The sequence below is a fragment of the Hemitrygon akajei genome, chromosome 25 (genome assembly GCF_048418815.1).
Source record: "Hemitrygon akajei chromosome 25, sHemAka1.3, whole genome shotgun sequence".
In the NCBI taxonomy this organism is placed as follows: domain Eukaryota; kingdom Metazoa; phylum Chordata; class Chondrichthyes; order Myliobatiformes; family Dasyatidae; genus Hemitrygon; species Hemitrygon akajei.
Window position 1 is genome coordinate 6,784,421 of NC_133148.1, and position 16,130 is coordinate 6,800,550.

The 16,130-nt window shown below is 43.0% G+C and overlaps 1 protein-coding gene and 1 long non-coding RNA gene across 2 annotated transcripts; both read right to left on the reverse strand.

Moving 5' to 3' along the window:
- Positions 1–808: 808 nt before the first annotated feature.
- Positions 809–7,499, reverse strand: LOC140716346 (melanoma-derived growth regulatory protein-like). The gene is made up of 4 exons (XM_073028991.1): positions 7,247–7,499; positions 3,578–3,711; positions 3,223–3,333; positions 809–1,292 (listed from the first exon to the last, which is right to left on the reverse strand). Exons 1-4 carry the CDS (start codon positions 7,401–7,403, stop codon positions 1,272–1,274), a joined length of 423 nt encoding a protein of 140 aa, XP_072885092.1. The 5' UTR covers positions 7,404–7,499; the 3' UTR covers positions 809–1,271.
- Positions 7,500–9,728: 2,229 nt separating this feature from the next.
- LOC140716347 (uncharacterized) lies at positions 9,729–15,463 on the reverse strand. Its single transcript, XR_012096282.1, has 2 exons — positions 14,893–15,463; positions 9,729–11,892 (listed from the first exon to the last, which is right to left on the reverse strand). It is a non-coding gene; the product is annotated as an uncharacterized lncRNA (long non-coding RNA).
- Positions 15,464–16,130: the final 667 nt, after the last annotated feature.

The following is a 16,130-nucleotide window of genomic DNA, read 5'->3' on the forward strand; positions in this document are numbered from 1 at the left end:
GCATCTCTAGAGAATATACACTTGATATTTCAGGCCAAGACCCTTCATCAGGACTTGAAGATGAAGGCCCTGAAATGACAGCAATTTATTCCTTTCCTTATCTACTGAATTCCTCAGCATTTTCTGTAAGAACATTAATCAATCACCCAGTTATGCCCCTGAAGCCAATTCTATAATACAGTGAAAGCTTTGTGGAGGCTGGACATGTCACGTTACAGCTAAGACAGTTCCCAAAGCATGCCGATTATGAGTGCCAGGTAAACAAGTTTTTACGGCAGTCAAACTTCCAATTTGTATTTATAAACATTTCATTTATATTTTTTCAAAGTTGCTGCCTCATTTGACTATTTCTAGCACTTTCAGATTTCTGATCCATGGTATTTTGTGTCAGCATCTCATTTCACTGTGTGTTTGATGCATTTGTCCAACAGGGTCAGTGGACCTCAAGGGCAGTGCCTGTATAGCGAATGTTGGCTGGGATCATGGAATGATAACACCTGTTTCTCCCTGAACGGTAGATCCCAGGTTAGAGGATAGTGATCATTGTGACAATAAACCTGAACCAGCTTGTCTTCCACCAAGTGAATACTAGAGGGCAGCACTGATGCCAGCATGGCTGCCATGCCACACCGCCTCCAGGTACCAATTCCAAAACCTTTTCCCTGGGTGGCTGCAAACAGGTGACACCATGGCATGAGGCCTTGTCTGTACTACATTCAAGGCCACATAGCCCTCCACATCAGTCCCACCAATAAATGCCCCCAGAATTCAGACACTTGGAGTATGAACTAGAGAAATAATGACCAGCTTAGCAGTTATATGCCTGTTTATTTTTCATTATTGTTACAGTCCAAAGGTTTAAAGTACATTCATTGTCAGAGAAATGTATACAATAGACATCCTGAAATGCTTTTTCTTCACAACCATCCATGAAAAACAGGAGGGTCCCCAAAGAATGAATGACAATTAAATGTTAGAACCCCAAAGTCCCTTCCCTCCCTCCTAAGTGGCAGTAGGCAACAATCCAGCCCTCCCCCCACCAACGACAAAAAAAGCACTGAGCACTCAAGCAGAAGCAAAGCAACAGTAAAAAACAGACTTGCAGTTACCACAAAGACTACTTGTTCACCTGGTATTTGACATACCACAGGCTCACGCTCTCTCTCTCCCTAAAAGGAAAAAGAGGTGTCTCTGTTTCACATGGTATTCTAGTCTTCTCATTCTACATAATGACTCAATGCAGTTTAGTTTGGTGTTCTGGAAGGATCCTCTTAACAATGGAAATCCCAGTCCTACAAATGCAAGGAGACAATGTTAAGTAGATAGATAACATTTTGACAGTCAACCTACAACCTTCTTTGAGGCACAATATAAAGAGTTCCATGGATCCATCCACCATCTATTAACCAAATATTATCCTTCATGTGTAAGCCTAGTCTTAGGGCATTTGAGGTCTGTTCAATAGTAGAAACCATTATAATCAAGCCCATACACGCAGTTATACTGACCAGGAGAGAGGACAGTAGGCACGCTGACTGATTTCTTTTTTCTCAGACATATAGGTCACTGGACAGTGTTTGGAAATAGGAAACAAGTCTGATTTTACCCCCTCCTGAGACACTATCATCTTGTAAGCCAGCTCTCCTCCTGCCCTGTTGAGCCTGTTATTTGCCTCTTATAGAGGTCACTGTAGCTGGGAGATAGGCCACGATGACTCTGCCACACACAGAGTTGGGCACTAGTAAAACAGATTGGTAGCAAAGGGCAACTTTGGGAATTAGTGTATTATTGTCACATGTGGTTAAAGACTTCATCATCCATACAGATCATTTCACCACATCAGTACATCCATTAATTTAGATTTTACAAAGTAGAATGTTTATAGTGGCAGAGAGAATCCTACAAAGTGTTACTTTAATCCAAAGCAACACCATTACCAACACAAGTGATTCTGCAGATGCTAGAAACCTTGAACAACACACACATAACTCAGCAGGTCAGGACTCAGCCCAAAATGTCAACTGCTGCCAGACTTGCTGAGTTCTTCCAGCATTTTGTGTGTGTTGTTCTGCATGATTACCAAGTGTCTCTGCTGGTGACAATGAACCTGGCAAGTGTTTCCACCATTCCCTGTCTTCAGATCCCCAGCAGGTTCTCTGTTTATACCTGACTGAGGTGGAATCTGTCATTCTGCAGTGAACACATTAAACCATCAGCTTCTGGCCAACATGTTTGTTTTACCACACTGTGCCACTGACTATTCTATAACCATATAACAATTACAGCATGGAAACAGGTAATCTCGGCCCTTCTAGTCTATGCCGACGCTTACACTCGCCTAGTCCCAGTGACCCGCATTCAGCCCATAACCCTCCATTCCTTTCCTGTCCATATACCTATCCAATTTTACTTTAAATGACAATACCAAACCTGCCTCTACCACTTCTACTGGAAGCTCATTCCACACCGCTACCACTCTCTGAGTAAAGAAATTCCCCCTCGTGCTACCCTTAAACTTTTGCCCCCTAACTCTCAACTCCTGTCCTCTTGTTTGAATCTCCCCTACTCAATGGAAAAAGCCTATCCACGTCAACTTGATCTATCCCCCTCATTATTTTAAATACCTCTACCAAGTTCTCCCCTCAACCTTCTACGCTCTAAAGAATAAAGACCTAACTTGTTCAGCCTTTCCCTGTAACTTAGGTGCTGAAACCCAGGTAACATTCTGGTAAATCTTCTCTGTACTCTCTCTATTTTGTTGACATCTTTTCTATAATTCGGTGACACAATACTCCAAATTCGGCCTTACCGATGCCTTGTACAATTTTAACATTACATCCTAACTCCTATCCTCAATGCTCTGATTTATAACGGCCAGCATACCAAAAGCTGTCTTCACCACCCTATCCACATGAGATTCCACCTTCAGGGAACTATGCACCAGTATTCCCAGATCACTCTGTTGTACTGCATTCCTCAACACCCTACCATTTACGATGTATGTCCTATCTGGATTATTCCTACCAAAATGTAGCACCTCACATTTATCAGCATTAAACTCTATCTGCCATCGTTCAGCCCACTCTTCTAACTGGCCTAAATCTCTCTGCAAGTGCATGTCAGCTATTACTTATTGTCTGCATGTGCAGCAATTACTTCTCTGTGCTAGCTGCTCCCCACTGATAGGAATGATAAATAGGGAGGGAGTGAAAGTGCACTCACCACTGTTGGTAGATTAATCAAATCCGTCACCAGGTGTTGGACCTCCTGCACCACTGACTTTGGGAAAAATCCAAGAACAGTTGACTGCGACCCATAATAATCGCCTTGGACCTAAATGCAGACACTGGTCAATGAGTCAGTCACAATGTAACTGGTCCATCCCTCACAGTGCCCCACAGCCCAGAAACAGTCACCAGACCAGAGACACACACCAGACAGACAGCAGGCCTACATATCCCACATATTGGCAATGGGTGCCAGAAATGCCAAGATCAGTCCTGGGGCAAGTCCCAGAAAAAGTCAGACTCAAGGCATCAAACAACCAAACAGACTGTTGAAACTCTGTCTGACTCACAGTGCCTTGCCAGAAATTGTGTCCTCTGCCTTCGAGTTTTCCGTACACATAAACAATCTGCCCTTGACGGATGTTGATAAATCTACAGTCTGGACTGGTGTAATCAGCGACTGCTCGAGCCATTGAAATCGGATCTACAAGATAAACAGAAGGTAATCAAAGTACACACTGACCTGAGTGCCACCTGCAGCTGAGAGTGAAACTGAGAATAATCTGACCATTATTTAACAGCAGTCCATGTTCCATATCTCTGCAAGGTGCAAGCTGAATGTTGGATAGTGGTGTAACAAATCTAAGTTCAAAGTAAATTTATTGTGGAAGTGTGTATATGTATGTCCCCATATTCTACCTTGAGATTCATTTTCTTGTGTGCATTCACAGTAACTACTAAGAAATACAATAGAATCAATGGAAAACTACATTCAAAGACAGACAAACAAGCAATGTGTGAAAGACAAACTTCAAAAAGATTTTTTTAATTAAATAAATATTGAGAATATGAGTTGTAGAGTCCATAAAGACATAGAAAAGTACAGTACAGAAACAAGCCACCAGCAAATCTAGTTCATGCTGAAATGGTTTAAACTGCCTACTCCCATTGACCTGCACCCGGACCATAGCCTCCTATATCCCTACTTTCCATCCAAACTTCCCTTAAACATAGAACATAGAAATCTGCAGCACATCACAGGCCCTTCGGCCTACAATGTTGTGCCTACTGTAGGAAATGCCTAGAATTACCCTATTGCATAGCCCCCTATTTTTCTAAGTTTCACATACCTACTAAGAGTCTCTTCAACGACCCTATTTTATCCACCTCCACCACCGTCACTGGCAGTGTATTCCACACACACACCCCTGACATCCCCTTGTACTTACTTCCAAACACCTTAAAACTATGCCCCCTTGTGTTAGCCATTTCAGCCCTGGGAAAAAGCCTCTGACTATCCACACAATTAATGCTTTTCATCATCTTATACACCTCTATCAGGTCACCTTGCATCCTCCATCGCTCCAAGGAGAAAAGGCCAAGATCATTTGACCTATTCTCATGAGGCACGCTCTCCAATCCCAGCAATATCCTTGGAAATCTCTGCACCCTTTCTATAGTTTCCACATCCTTCATGTAGAGTTAACCAGAACTGAACTCCAAGTGGAATCTGGCTGAGGTCTTGTGTATTGAAATTGAGCTCACACATGCACCATTTGTGTGGCAGCTTTTTCCACATTCTTACACCCCTCTGAGTGAAGAAGTTTCCCCTCATGTTCCCCTTAAAACTCAACTTTCACCCTTAAGCCATGACCTCCAGTTGTAGTCCCACCCAATCTCAGTGGAAAATCCCTGCTTGTATTTACCCTATCTATACCCCCTCGAAATTCTGTATACTATCAAATCTCCTCTCAATCTTCTACGTTCCAAAGAATACGGTCCTAAGCTATTCAATCTTTCCTTATAACTCAGGTCCTCCAGTCCTGGTATCATCCGTGTAAATTTTCTCTGTACTCTTTCAACCTTGTTTACATCTTTCCTGTAGGTAGGTGACCAAAACTGCACACGATTCTCCAAATTAGGCCTCACCAACATCTGATCTAACCTCATCTGTATTCAATACATTGATTCACAACAGCCAATGTGCTTAAAGTTTTCTTTACTTGTGATGCTACTTTCAATAAATTATGGACATGTATTCCCAGATCCCTTTGTTCTACAACACTCCTCAGTGCCCTACCATTCACTGTGTAAGACCTACCCAGGTTGGTCCTACCAAAGTGCAAAACCTCACACATGTCTGCATTAAATTCCATCTGCCATTTTTTGGCCCATTTTTCCCAGTTGATGGAAATCCCTCTGCAAGCCATGATAGCCTTATTCACTGTCCACTACACCCCCAATCTTGGTGTCGTCTGCAAATTTGCTGATTCAGATATTCACATTATCATCCAGATCACTGATATAGATGACAAACAACAATAGAGACCCAGCACCAATCTCTGTGGCACACCATTAGTCACAGTCAGAGAGGCAACCCTTTACTACCACTTCTCTAGTTTATCCCATAAAGCCAGTTTAAGACCTCATCCTGAATGCAGAGCATCTGAACCTTCTTGACCAGCCTCCCATGTGGGACCTTGTCAAATGCCTTACTAAAGTCCATGTAGACAACATCCACTGCCTTACTTTCATCCACTTAAAGTAGCCAAGGGAATGTTTTCTACATAAATGCACTGACAGCATTGTTAACAAGGGACTAGGTAGAGGTGTCAGTCCATCAGCAGAAGATGATGTCCCTTGGCTGATGCCCCATTCCCAACCCATGGGCCTAAACACACAGAATTACCAGGCCAATTTTTTCAAAGGTCTGTCACAGTACCTGAGGGAAACCAGCTGGGCAATTACTTATGTAATTCTGTTAATTCCTCCCACTTTTAACATTCAGTTATGTATAATATTCATTACAAAACAACAGTATGTTTTTATTCCCTTTAGCTAAATGTCCCAATGTGTCTCACTGGCTTACCTAACCTTCAAGTCAAGTCAAGTAACTTTGACAGAGCAAGAACTAGAGAAGCACAGAAGTTTAGTGTGGGTGAACAGCTTCCACCTCTGTTAAATTTTGGAATGAACAAAGAACCAACCCATGAAAAGTACCTTACTATGTTTGCTCTCTCTTTTTATTTGAACTACTTATTTAATTTAATTATATATATTTCCTGTTGTAATTTATACTGTTTTTTTATGAATTGCACTGTAACATTGCAGAAAACAAAAATAAAACTTCACACCAAATCATAAACACAAAAGGGATTCTGCAGATGCTGGAAATCCAGAACAATATTCACAAAATGCTCAGCAGGTCATGCAGCATCTATAGAAATGAATAAACAGACGACATTTAGGGTCCAGGCCCTTCATTAGGACTGGAAAGAAAGTGGGAAGACACCAGAATAAAAAGATGAAGGGGGTGGGAAAGGACAAGAGATAGGTGAAGCCAGGTGGGTGGGAAAGACAAAGAGCCGGAGAAGAAGGTATCTAATAGGAGAGGAGAGTGGACCATGGGAGAAAGGGAAGGAGAGGCAGCAAGGAGAGTTGATAGGCAGGTGATGAGAAGAGGTAACATGCCAGAGTGGGGAATAGAAGAAGAGCAAAGGGAGGGGGATGTTAGTGATACTAAACCTGATTCAGGGATTAGAACAACTGAGGTATAGCTACTTACTACAGAGAAACTAATTCAAGGACGATCAAGAAGCCAGAATTGATGGAGCAGAGAGAGTTGTAGGACTGGAGGAGAGAGATCGGAAGTCATGGAGGAATATGAAAACTGGGTAAGGAGTTACCGGGAATTGAGTAACCAAGGGAAGAGTGTTTTCATTGGCCGAGTGGGGGCACAGGTCAGGGAAAGGATCAAAGGGTGAGCAGAAAGCCGTCTCTCCTCGCTGCATCATCATGAGTTGAAACACTGTCCGGAAGAGCAGCTCAGAGGGTTGAGGGGAAAAAGGAGAGTAGGACGAAATGGTAGTTCATTGCAACGAACAGCCTTCTTTCGTTGGCTTTCATTTATAAACTTCCGCTAACAATTCTTTCTCCAGAAGTACTTCATTTCAAACCCCTTTCTTGCAGCAGAACAAAACAAAGCTACAGAGATCAGCTCCTGTCTTTAAATTACTTACGGCTGCATTCTTCATCAGCACAGAGCTTCCAGTCTGCCAGCTTATGCACCGTTTCGCCCCTCCGGGACAGGACATCATTGGCGCAAAAAACAGTCACACAAAGGAGAACTACTGCCAGGGATGTCCCAGGTTGCATTTTATTCCTTGCAGGAAACATCCTGAACCCTTGGTGCTCTGGAAGAGGCAGCTAGCTATGGGTAGAATACTGAAATGGTGGCCTCCCAGGAGCCCACGCTTGTGTTTGCTGAGCTGAAAAGGATTGGTTTAGCAACCTAAAAACTGTGTGGAATGTCATTCCCAGCAGGAACTGGCTCAAGGCAAAGGTCTTAAGAATAATTCTCTTTTTATAAACTCTTAAGCATGATGTTAGAAGTGTTTACACTTGTTGCATCATGGAATAAAAATATTTTTCAAAAGTTCGCCTGTTTGAGTTGGAGTGGGAAAAAATGAAGTGCTTTGGTGTGCTGGAGTGGCTTGTTTTTAAAATATTTCACCTATGGAAGATGGATTAAAAAGAACCAGACAGATAACATCCTTTGAAGATATCATCGTCCTTTGCACTTATGAGACAAGTGCATTAAATGTATCCTGTCCCATTAAACACTGCCAGGACAGGGATAGGTGGAGAGAAGAGGACATGAGTCAGCTGGGCTCATGCTTCAGGGACTAGGCTGCACCTGGCCCTGGTGGTCATTCAGGTCAAGCCCGTCGGCAGTCCATCTGAATTGCCCGCCTAAACCTCTTTCAAGGTGGTATATGTGGATTGGTGTCAGTGCACTCTTCATTGGCTCACTGGAGATTCTGCAGGATTGGTGGGCAAGGCAGGGGCCTTCTGGCAAATGAGGACAGCGTGCTAACATTCAGCCCTTTGAATATCATTATAGCTGATCACCCAAGTTCAGTCCCCTTCCTTGATTTTTTCACATACCCCTTGATCTCCTCCTTGATGGTTTAATGGTTTGACCTCATCTGTCTTCTATAGGAGAAAATTCCACTCTGGGTGAAAAAGTCTCCTTATCTCCTGCCAAATGTCCTTCCCAGCATCCTTTGACTGATCCCTGCTTCTGGACATGTCCACCATCGAGAACATCTTCCCACTCCTCCTCTGTCCATTCCTCCAGGATTTTGTAAGTGTCAATGAGCTCTCATGCCTCTAAACTCCAGTGAATATAAACCCCATCTATTCAATCTCTCTTCATATATCAGTCCAGCCATCTCAGGATCCTTCACATCTCTCCTTTTCTTTCTTTCTTCTTTCTCTCTCTCTCTCTCTGTCAAGAATATCTTCAGATAAAGTGATCAAAACGACAGACATTATTTAAGGTGCCCCGAGGCTTCTATATTTGTGAGGTGCCAACAAAATGTCACCATGTATCACCAATACCACCCTGAATTTTTGCCCCTTGTTCAAGGACTCTATAACTCATGTCAATATTATTTATTTATTTTGTACTTACACTGTTTGCCCTCTTTTGCACATTGTCAAGCTTTGTGTGTCCTTTTTCGCTGATTCTATTGTATTTCATTGTATGTCTGTGAATGCCTGCAAGAAAACATCACAGGGTTGTATATGATGATATATATTTACTTTGAACTTTGATATTCAATTTCTTATGCTATGAAAGACAAAATACCATTTGCCTTTTTAACTGTTCATTGCAATCTGCATGATTGTTGTCATCAAATGGTGTTTAAGGACACCCAGGTCTCACTGCCCCTCCCACTTCTTAATCTGGTTGTTCCATAACAATCTGCCTTCCTGCTTTGCCATCAAAGTGCAAAACCTTATATTTGTTCATATTATACTGCTCCTGCATTTTCACTTAACTGCTTTTATCAAAGTTTTAATACAGAAGAGAAACAGACACTTCTGTTGCTCCCGGAGACAGGTCGCTGGTAACAGGCTGGACTCCCACTCATCTCAAGTGTAGGCAGATGGTCATGGTCCAAGTAAGGGCTGCCAGTACTTCAAGCAATTCATCAATGGCATTGTTTCCTCAAGTTGAACTAGGGTGTAAATGGAGCAGAACTCCAATGCCCTCGAATAGAAAACCCTACAAAAAGTAGTGGCTATGACCCAGTCCATTTCAGGTAAAGCCCTCTCCACTATTGAGCACTGTCACGGGAAAGCAGCATCCATCATCAAGGACCCCCACCACCCAGGCAATACTCTCTTTCCACTGATACCATTAGGGAGAAGGTAGACGAACCTCGGGACCCACACAACCAGGTTCAAGAACAGTTATTACCTCTCAACCATCAGGAAGGAGGTTCAGGAGCCTCAGGACCCACACACCCAGGTTCAGGAACAGTTATTACCCCTCAACCATCAGGAAGGAGGTTCAGGAGCCTCAGGACCCACACAACCAGGTTCAGGAACAGTTATTACCCCTCAACCATCAAGCTCCTGGAGCTTCACTTGCCCCATCACTGAACTGTTCCCACAACACATGGACACACTTTCAAGAACTCTTCATTTACATTTTTGATAGTTATTGCTCATTTATTATTATTAGTTTTCTTTTTGTATTTGTAGTTTCTTGTCTTTTGCACATTGGTTGTTTGTCCATTCTGTTGGGTGTGGTCTTTCATTGATTTTGTTTGTTTCTTTGATTTACTGTGTGTGCCTGCAAGAAAACAAATCTCAGGGTTACAAATGGTGACATATGTAGTTTAATAATAAGTTTACCTTGAACTTTGAAAGCTAATGTAGTATAGAACATAGAATAGTACAGCACAGCACAGGCCCTTCGGCCCACTATGTTTTGCCAACCCTTAAACCCTGTCTCCCATATATCCCCCCCACCTTAAATTCCTCCATATACCTGTCTAGTAGTCTCTTAAATTTCATTAGTGCATCTGCCTCCACCACTGACTCAGGCAGTGCATTCCACGCACCAACCATTCTCTGAGTGATAAACCTTCCTCTAATATCCCCCTTGAACTTCCCTCCCCTTACCTTAAAGCCATGTCCTCTTGTATTGAGCAGTGGTGCCCTGGGGAAGAGGTGCTGGCTGTCCACTCTATCTATTCCTCTTAATATCTTGTATACCTCTATCATGTCTCCTCTCATCCTCCTTCTCTCCAAAGAGTAAAGCCCTAGCTCCCTTAATCCCTGATCATAATCCATACTCTCTAAACCAGGCAGCATCCTGGTAAATTTCCTCTGTACGCTTTCCAATACTTCCACATCCTTCCTATAGTGAGGTGACCAGAACTGGTCACAATACTCCAAGTGTGGCCTAACTAGACTTTTACAGAGCTGCATCATTACCTCACGACTCTTAAACTCTTAAAATGTGGCCACAAATTTTAATTCCACGTCCCATTCCCATTCTGATATCCATAGCCTCCTCTATTGTCAAAATGAATCCAAACTCAGGTTGGAGGAACAACACCTTATATACCGGCTGGGTAGCCTCCAACCTGATGGCATGAACATTGACTTCTCTAACTTCCGTTAATGCCCCTCCTCCCCTTCTTACCCCATCACTGACATATTTAGTTGTTTGCCTGTTCTCCATCTCCCTCTGGTGCTCCTCCCCCCCTCCTTTCTTTCTCCTGAGGCCTCCCGTCCCATGATCCTTTCCCTTCTCCAGCTCTGTATCACTTTTGCCAATCACCTTCCCAGCTCTTGGATTCATCCCACCCCCTCCGGTCTTCTATCATTTCGCATTTCCCCCTCCCGCCACTACTTTCAAATCTCTTACTATCTTTCCTTTTGGTTAGTCCTGACGAAGGGTCTCGGCCCGAAACGTCGACAGCACTTCTCCCTATAAGTGCTACCTGGCCTTCTGTGTTCCACCAGCATTTTGTGTGTGTTGTTTGAATTTCCAGCATCTGCAGATGTCCTCGTGTTTGCTCTAGGAATAATGGTGCATAGTTCCCTGAAGGTGGAATCTCATGTGGATAGGGTGGTGAAGAGAGCTTCTGGTATGTTGGCCTTTATAAATCAGAGCATTGAGTGTAGGAGTTGGGATGTAATGTTAAAATTGTACAAGGCATTGGTGAGGCCAAATTTGGAGTATTGTGTAAAGTTCTGGTCACCGAATTATAGAAAAGATGTCAACAAAATAGAGAGTACAGAGATTTACTAGAATGTTACCTGGGTTTCAGCACCTAAGTTACAGAGAAAGGTTGAACAAGTTAGGTCTTTATTCTTTGGAGCATAGAAGGTTGAGAGGGGAATTGATAGAGGTATTTAAAATTATGAGGGGGATAGATAGAGTTGACGTGGATAGGCTTTTTCCATTGAGAGTAGGGGAGATTCAAACAAGAGGACATGAGTTGAGTGGTAGAGGGCAAAAGTTTAGCAGTAACACGTGGGGGAACTTCTTTATTCAGAGAGTGGTAGCTGTGTGGAACGAGCTTCCAGTAGAAGTGGTAGAGGCAGGTTCGATATTGTCATTTAAAAAGAAAATTAGATAGGTATATGGACAGGAAAGGAATGGAGGATTATGGGCTGAGTGCAGGTAGGTGGGACTAGGTGAGAGTAAGCGTTCAGCATGGACTAGAAGGGCCGAGAAGGCCTGTTTCCGTGTTGTAATTGTTATATGGTTTACTCCATGCACTATACTTGCAGTTCTCGCATGACCTTTATCCTCTTCCACCTCACTATTTGCTCTAACAGTCTGGTTCTCCTCCCCCTGCAAAGAAATGGAAAGAAATTTCACATTGAACAGTATTTAGCTGTGATAATGTAGGAGAAGGAAGCTTATAATAAAGCTCCCACTTTGCAAACAAAAATGGGGTAGTTCAGCATTAAGCTCCTTCCACATGATCAAAAGAGACACTCTTGGTCATTATCCTCAAAGCAAACATGGCAGGGAATGCATTGGATTACACATAGAACAGTATTAATAGTTATGTGAACACTCTAGTTGAGTACGAGTTGTCGACTGGTGGCTGTAGAGGCTGATCTGGGATCCACATATTTTTGCGCAGTGTTGGCAAGTGTAGGTGGTGGCTGTGGTTAGTGGTCGGGCCTTTTCGTTTTTCAGTCTCTCCTTTCACAGCTGCCACTTGTTCTCTGTAGCACAGCTCCTTCTTGAACAAGTTTCAAAAGTTGCACATTAAAATGATCTTTTCTGTTCATAGAACTGTACAACACAGGCCAGGCCCTTTGGCTCATAATGTCTACACTGATGACGGTGCCAATCCAAACTCTTCCAGATTTCTTGTCCATGGTCTAAAAACCTCAATTCTCCACTTGTCCATGTCTGTCCATTTCCTTTTAAACATTACTATCTGCTTCCTCTTCTTCTCTTGGCAATTCATTCAGGTACCTGACTTTCCAAATAGTAATTGCCTTATGAATCTCCACTAAATGTTCCCCTTCTCACCTTAAAACTATGCCCTCTATTTGACTTTTCCACCCTGGGAAGAGATCTACTCCTCACAATTTTATCAACTTCTATCATCTTCCCTCAGCCTCCGACATTCAGAGTAAAGGACCAAGTTTGCCCAATCTCACCTTATGACTAATATTCTGTAATCAGTATTCCGGTGAATCGCTAATGCAACCTCTCGAAAACCCTCAGATGCTTTCTGTAAACTGTAAATGTGCCTTATCAAAGTTTTATACAGCTGCAACATGACTTACCAACATTTGTACTTAAAAACCCTAGCTGAAGGCAAGCACACCTCTCTATTTGTGTTACTAATTTCAGGGAGCTATGGATTTGCACCCACCCCAAGATACACCTGTACATCAATCATCCATCAATTGCATACATCTAACCTCCCAAAGTGCAACCCCTCACTCTTGCCTGGATTAAACCCACATGTCATTTCCCTGCCTATATTACCAACTGGTCTAGGCCTTGCAATTCACAACTGTCAATTTTTGTGCAAAATTAAGTTTCCACCTCTAGTCATACAGAATTACACCCCTCAACTGCTAACCCTGCCTTCTATGGCCACACCAATCTACCATAATCTTACGGATCAGTCTTCCATAATCCAGATTCCCACTTATTATTAGTATGTATTCACTGCCACAACTTCATTCATCATTAAAGCTCTGTCTACATTGTCACATTAAACACAGAAGGTAAGTGGTACATGTGGAGATGGTGATGCTGTATCATTGGGTCATTGTTGGTCTGCTCCTAGACTGAGACAAGTAACCAATCACAGGACCAGGTGGCGGGCCGTCAGGGGAACTGTCCAGACTCTCTTCAGAGGTTGCTTTCATAGCTGGTGTTCATGGAGAGGGAGCACACGGTGCCCCCTGACTCTCTTGGACTGGTGGGAATTGCTGAGGCTAGCTGGGCAGAGCAAACCGATTTAAAAATTAGTCACATTTTAACAATTGTAAATATAAAAATGAAAGAGAAAGATGATTTGAAGGTGAAAGTCAAAAGAAAACAAAAGGTCAGATACAGAATAGGGCTCCCTGTCTTCTCTAACTGGGACATGTAACACTCCACAGCAACAACAATAAAATCAGGGTTCAATTCCCGCTGCTGTCTGTAAGGTCATTCTCCCAGACCACGTTGGGTACCTCTGACTTTCCAGGCTAGGCTAGGTTGTGGGGAAGCTTGTGTGCTGCCCCAGCACATCCTTAGAATGTGTTGGTTATTGACACCAATGATGCATTTCACTATTTCGATCCACATGTGACGAGTAATGCTGAACTCTCAATATCGCCCAATAGACTAATGTTCATTCCAAGATTCTTGTATGGTCAGACGGTCATGTTCTACTACTGCTTAGACAGTCCTAGTCTTTACAAGCAGGTTCCTTGCATCAGCGTTTAACTGAGTGTCTGATTACAACGTACCAGTCAGCTAGGAATGTTTAATCTGCAGACAGCATTAGCAGAAGCAGGGAAGGGATAAATACTGCCGCTGTTAACTTGATAACTGTCAGCTTGGAATTGCAGCCAGAGCAGCACTGGAATCCAGGGCAATTCAGATGGAAAATTAAACACAATCAAGCCCTGCTCTATGTGCAAAAGCTCTCCAAAACCTCACCAAGGCCAACCTACCCCAACATAGCAAACAACCTGCTGGAGGGACACTCAGCAGTTCTGGCAGCTTGTGAATGAGTAAGAATTGTTGATGCTATGGGTCAAAACCCTGCATCTGGTCCTAATTCAGAGTTACAGCCTACAACATTTACCATTTATCCCCCCCCACCCTCCACAGATGCTGCTCAGCCCGAGTAGCAGATTGTGTTGGCTCCAGGTCAATCTCCTACCCTGGAACAGTGATGATGAACCACAATTATGGGCCTACTGGCACTTTCTGTTCGACCATCTAGAAGTTTGCTGCCTTAATCTTTGTAATTGTAACACCCTTGAATAAACCCCATTCCCAAACACGTCTACACTACACCGGATAAATCCGTAAACTAAGCTTTTTCTTTGTTTTTACCCTCCGTCCACACTAAAAACGGCGTTTTTGTGCCCCCAAAACCAGAGCTTTTCAGAAATGCTTTCCAGGGTGTGTATTTTTGAAAACGTTGCTCAGTGTGGACGGGGTAACTGGAGAAATCTGAAAATGCTGTCAGACAGCTGCACGCCATTTCATTGTTTTCTTGATCACAACCTAACAATTTCAGAACAGACGGCAATGAGACTGAAGCCAGAAGAGTTAGAAATACTTTGACCCATAACTTACTGAATAAATAAGTATACTCACTTTGCCGTTTTCTGTCCTTGCTTGTATGAAGGTGGTTTACCTATTTATGCAAGTACTTCTCTGACAATAGATGTGTAACAGCCTAATGTAACATTGTATGGAAATACAAGATAATACTGATGCAGACATGTTTTACACATTTAACAAGGTGCTTTATTAATGCAACAGAGTTAGTCAGTTTTTCCAATGTTCGTCGTCCGTGAACCATGGACAGTCGGTTGCCTCCATACGCTCCAGTATGTTTTTTTTTACTTTTAAGTCCTCCTGCGCGAAAGCGAACAGCTGCCCGTCATTAAGTTTTTCTAGTCTGTAACTGAACAAACACGCACCGTCTTTCACAGCGAGATTCGACACCAAACACGTCGCTTGTTTTCGGCAGATGTGTCCTGCGCGTGCGCAGTAGATCCGCTGAAATCTCAACGCGGACAAATATTTTTAAAAACGCAGTGTGGATGTAGCCATTTTTGTAAGTGCAACACCCTTGAATAGACCCCATTCCCAGGAACAGTCCCTACAACTACCACAGTAAAATGTACATATCCATTGCACCTCTCATGACATCCCAAAATTTGATAGGAATCTCGAAGTGCAGTTTCAGTAGCTACATTTGCACACAGGCACCGAGAAGAAACCAAATGCAGATTGGGTGTTAACTGCACACTTTTTAGTTTGAGCTTCCAGTTACTTGCCCCCAACTCTCCTCCCCACTGAACCTTTAACGTTTTTCCAGCAACCACTATGTACAGCCTCTGTTGTGACATGCTTCTGCTCCCACCCTTGTTTTCATACATTAATAACCATGTGGCTCCAAAAGTGTTGGCAACCCAATCTCACATTCCTTGTTCTGTTCACCCTTTCTCCTCTCAACAACCAAGATATTTGTTTTCTTAGCTTTTTTTTTGTTCTGATGGAAGGTCATCTGAAATATTAACTCCATGGATGCTTCCTGACAATCTCCAGATTTCATTTTTGTTTCAGGTTTCCAGCATCTGCAGTTACTTTATTTGTCAACCCAACAGTTCTGTAGGTTGGTGTGACACCTGTTCCACCCACTGGTCTGAGCCCAAGCTCAAGTTATTCCTGGTTTATCCATAAGCTAGCAGGAAGAGTATCATCAAATGACAATTTCTGCTGTTGGTCAATCCCCATTGCTAACATTTTCCACTCTCCCCCAAGAAAGGCAAACCAATGGCATTGCTCTTTCCCAGGACATCGCTAGTAAAATGGCCTGACCAGTA

Excerpts from the sequence above, each read along its gene's own strand:
- LOC140716346 (XM_073028991.1), bottom strand. The coding sequence starts at position 7,403 with ATGTTTCCTGCAAGGAATAAAATGCAACCTGGGACATCCCTGGCAGTA. Across the intron at positions 3,712-7,246 it reads TGCTGATGAAGAATGCAGCC|ATCCGATTTCAATGGCTCGA; the intron begins GTAAGTAATTTA and ends TTTATCTTGTAG. Across the intron at positions 3,334-3,577 it reads ACAATTTCTGGCAAGGCACT|GTCCAAGGCGATTATTATGG; the intron begins GTGAGTCAGACA and ends GTCTGCATTTAG.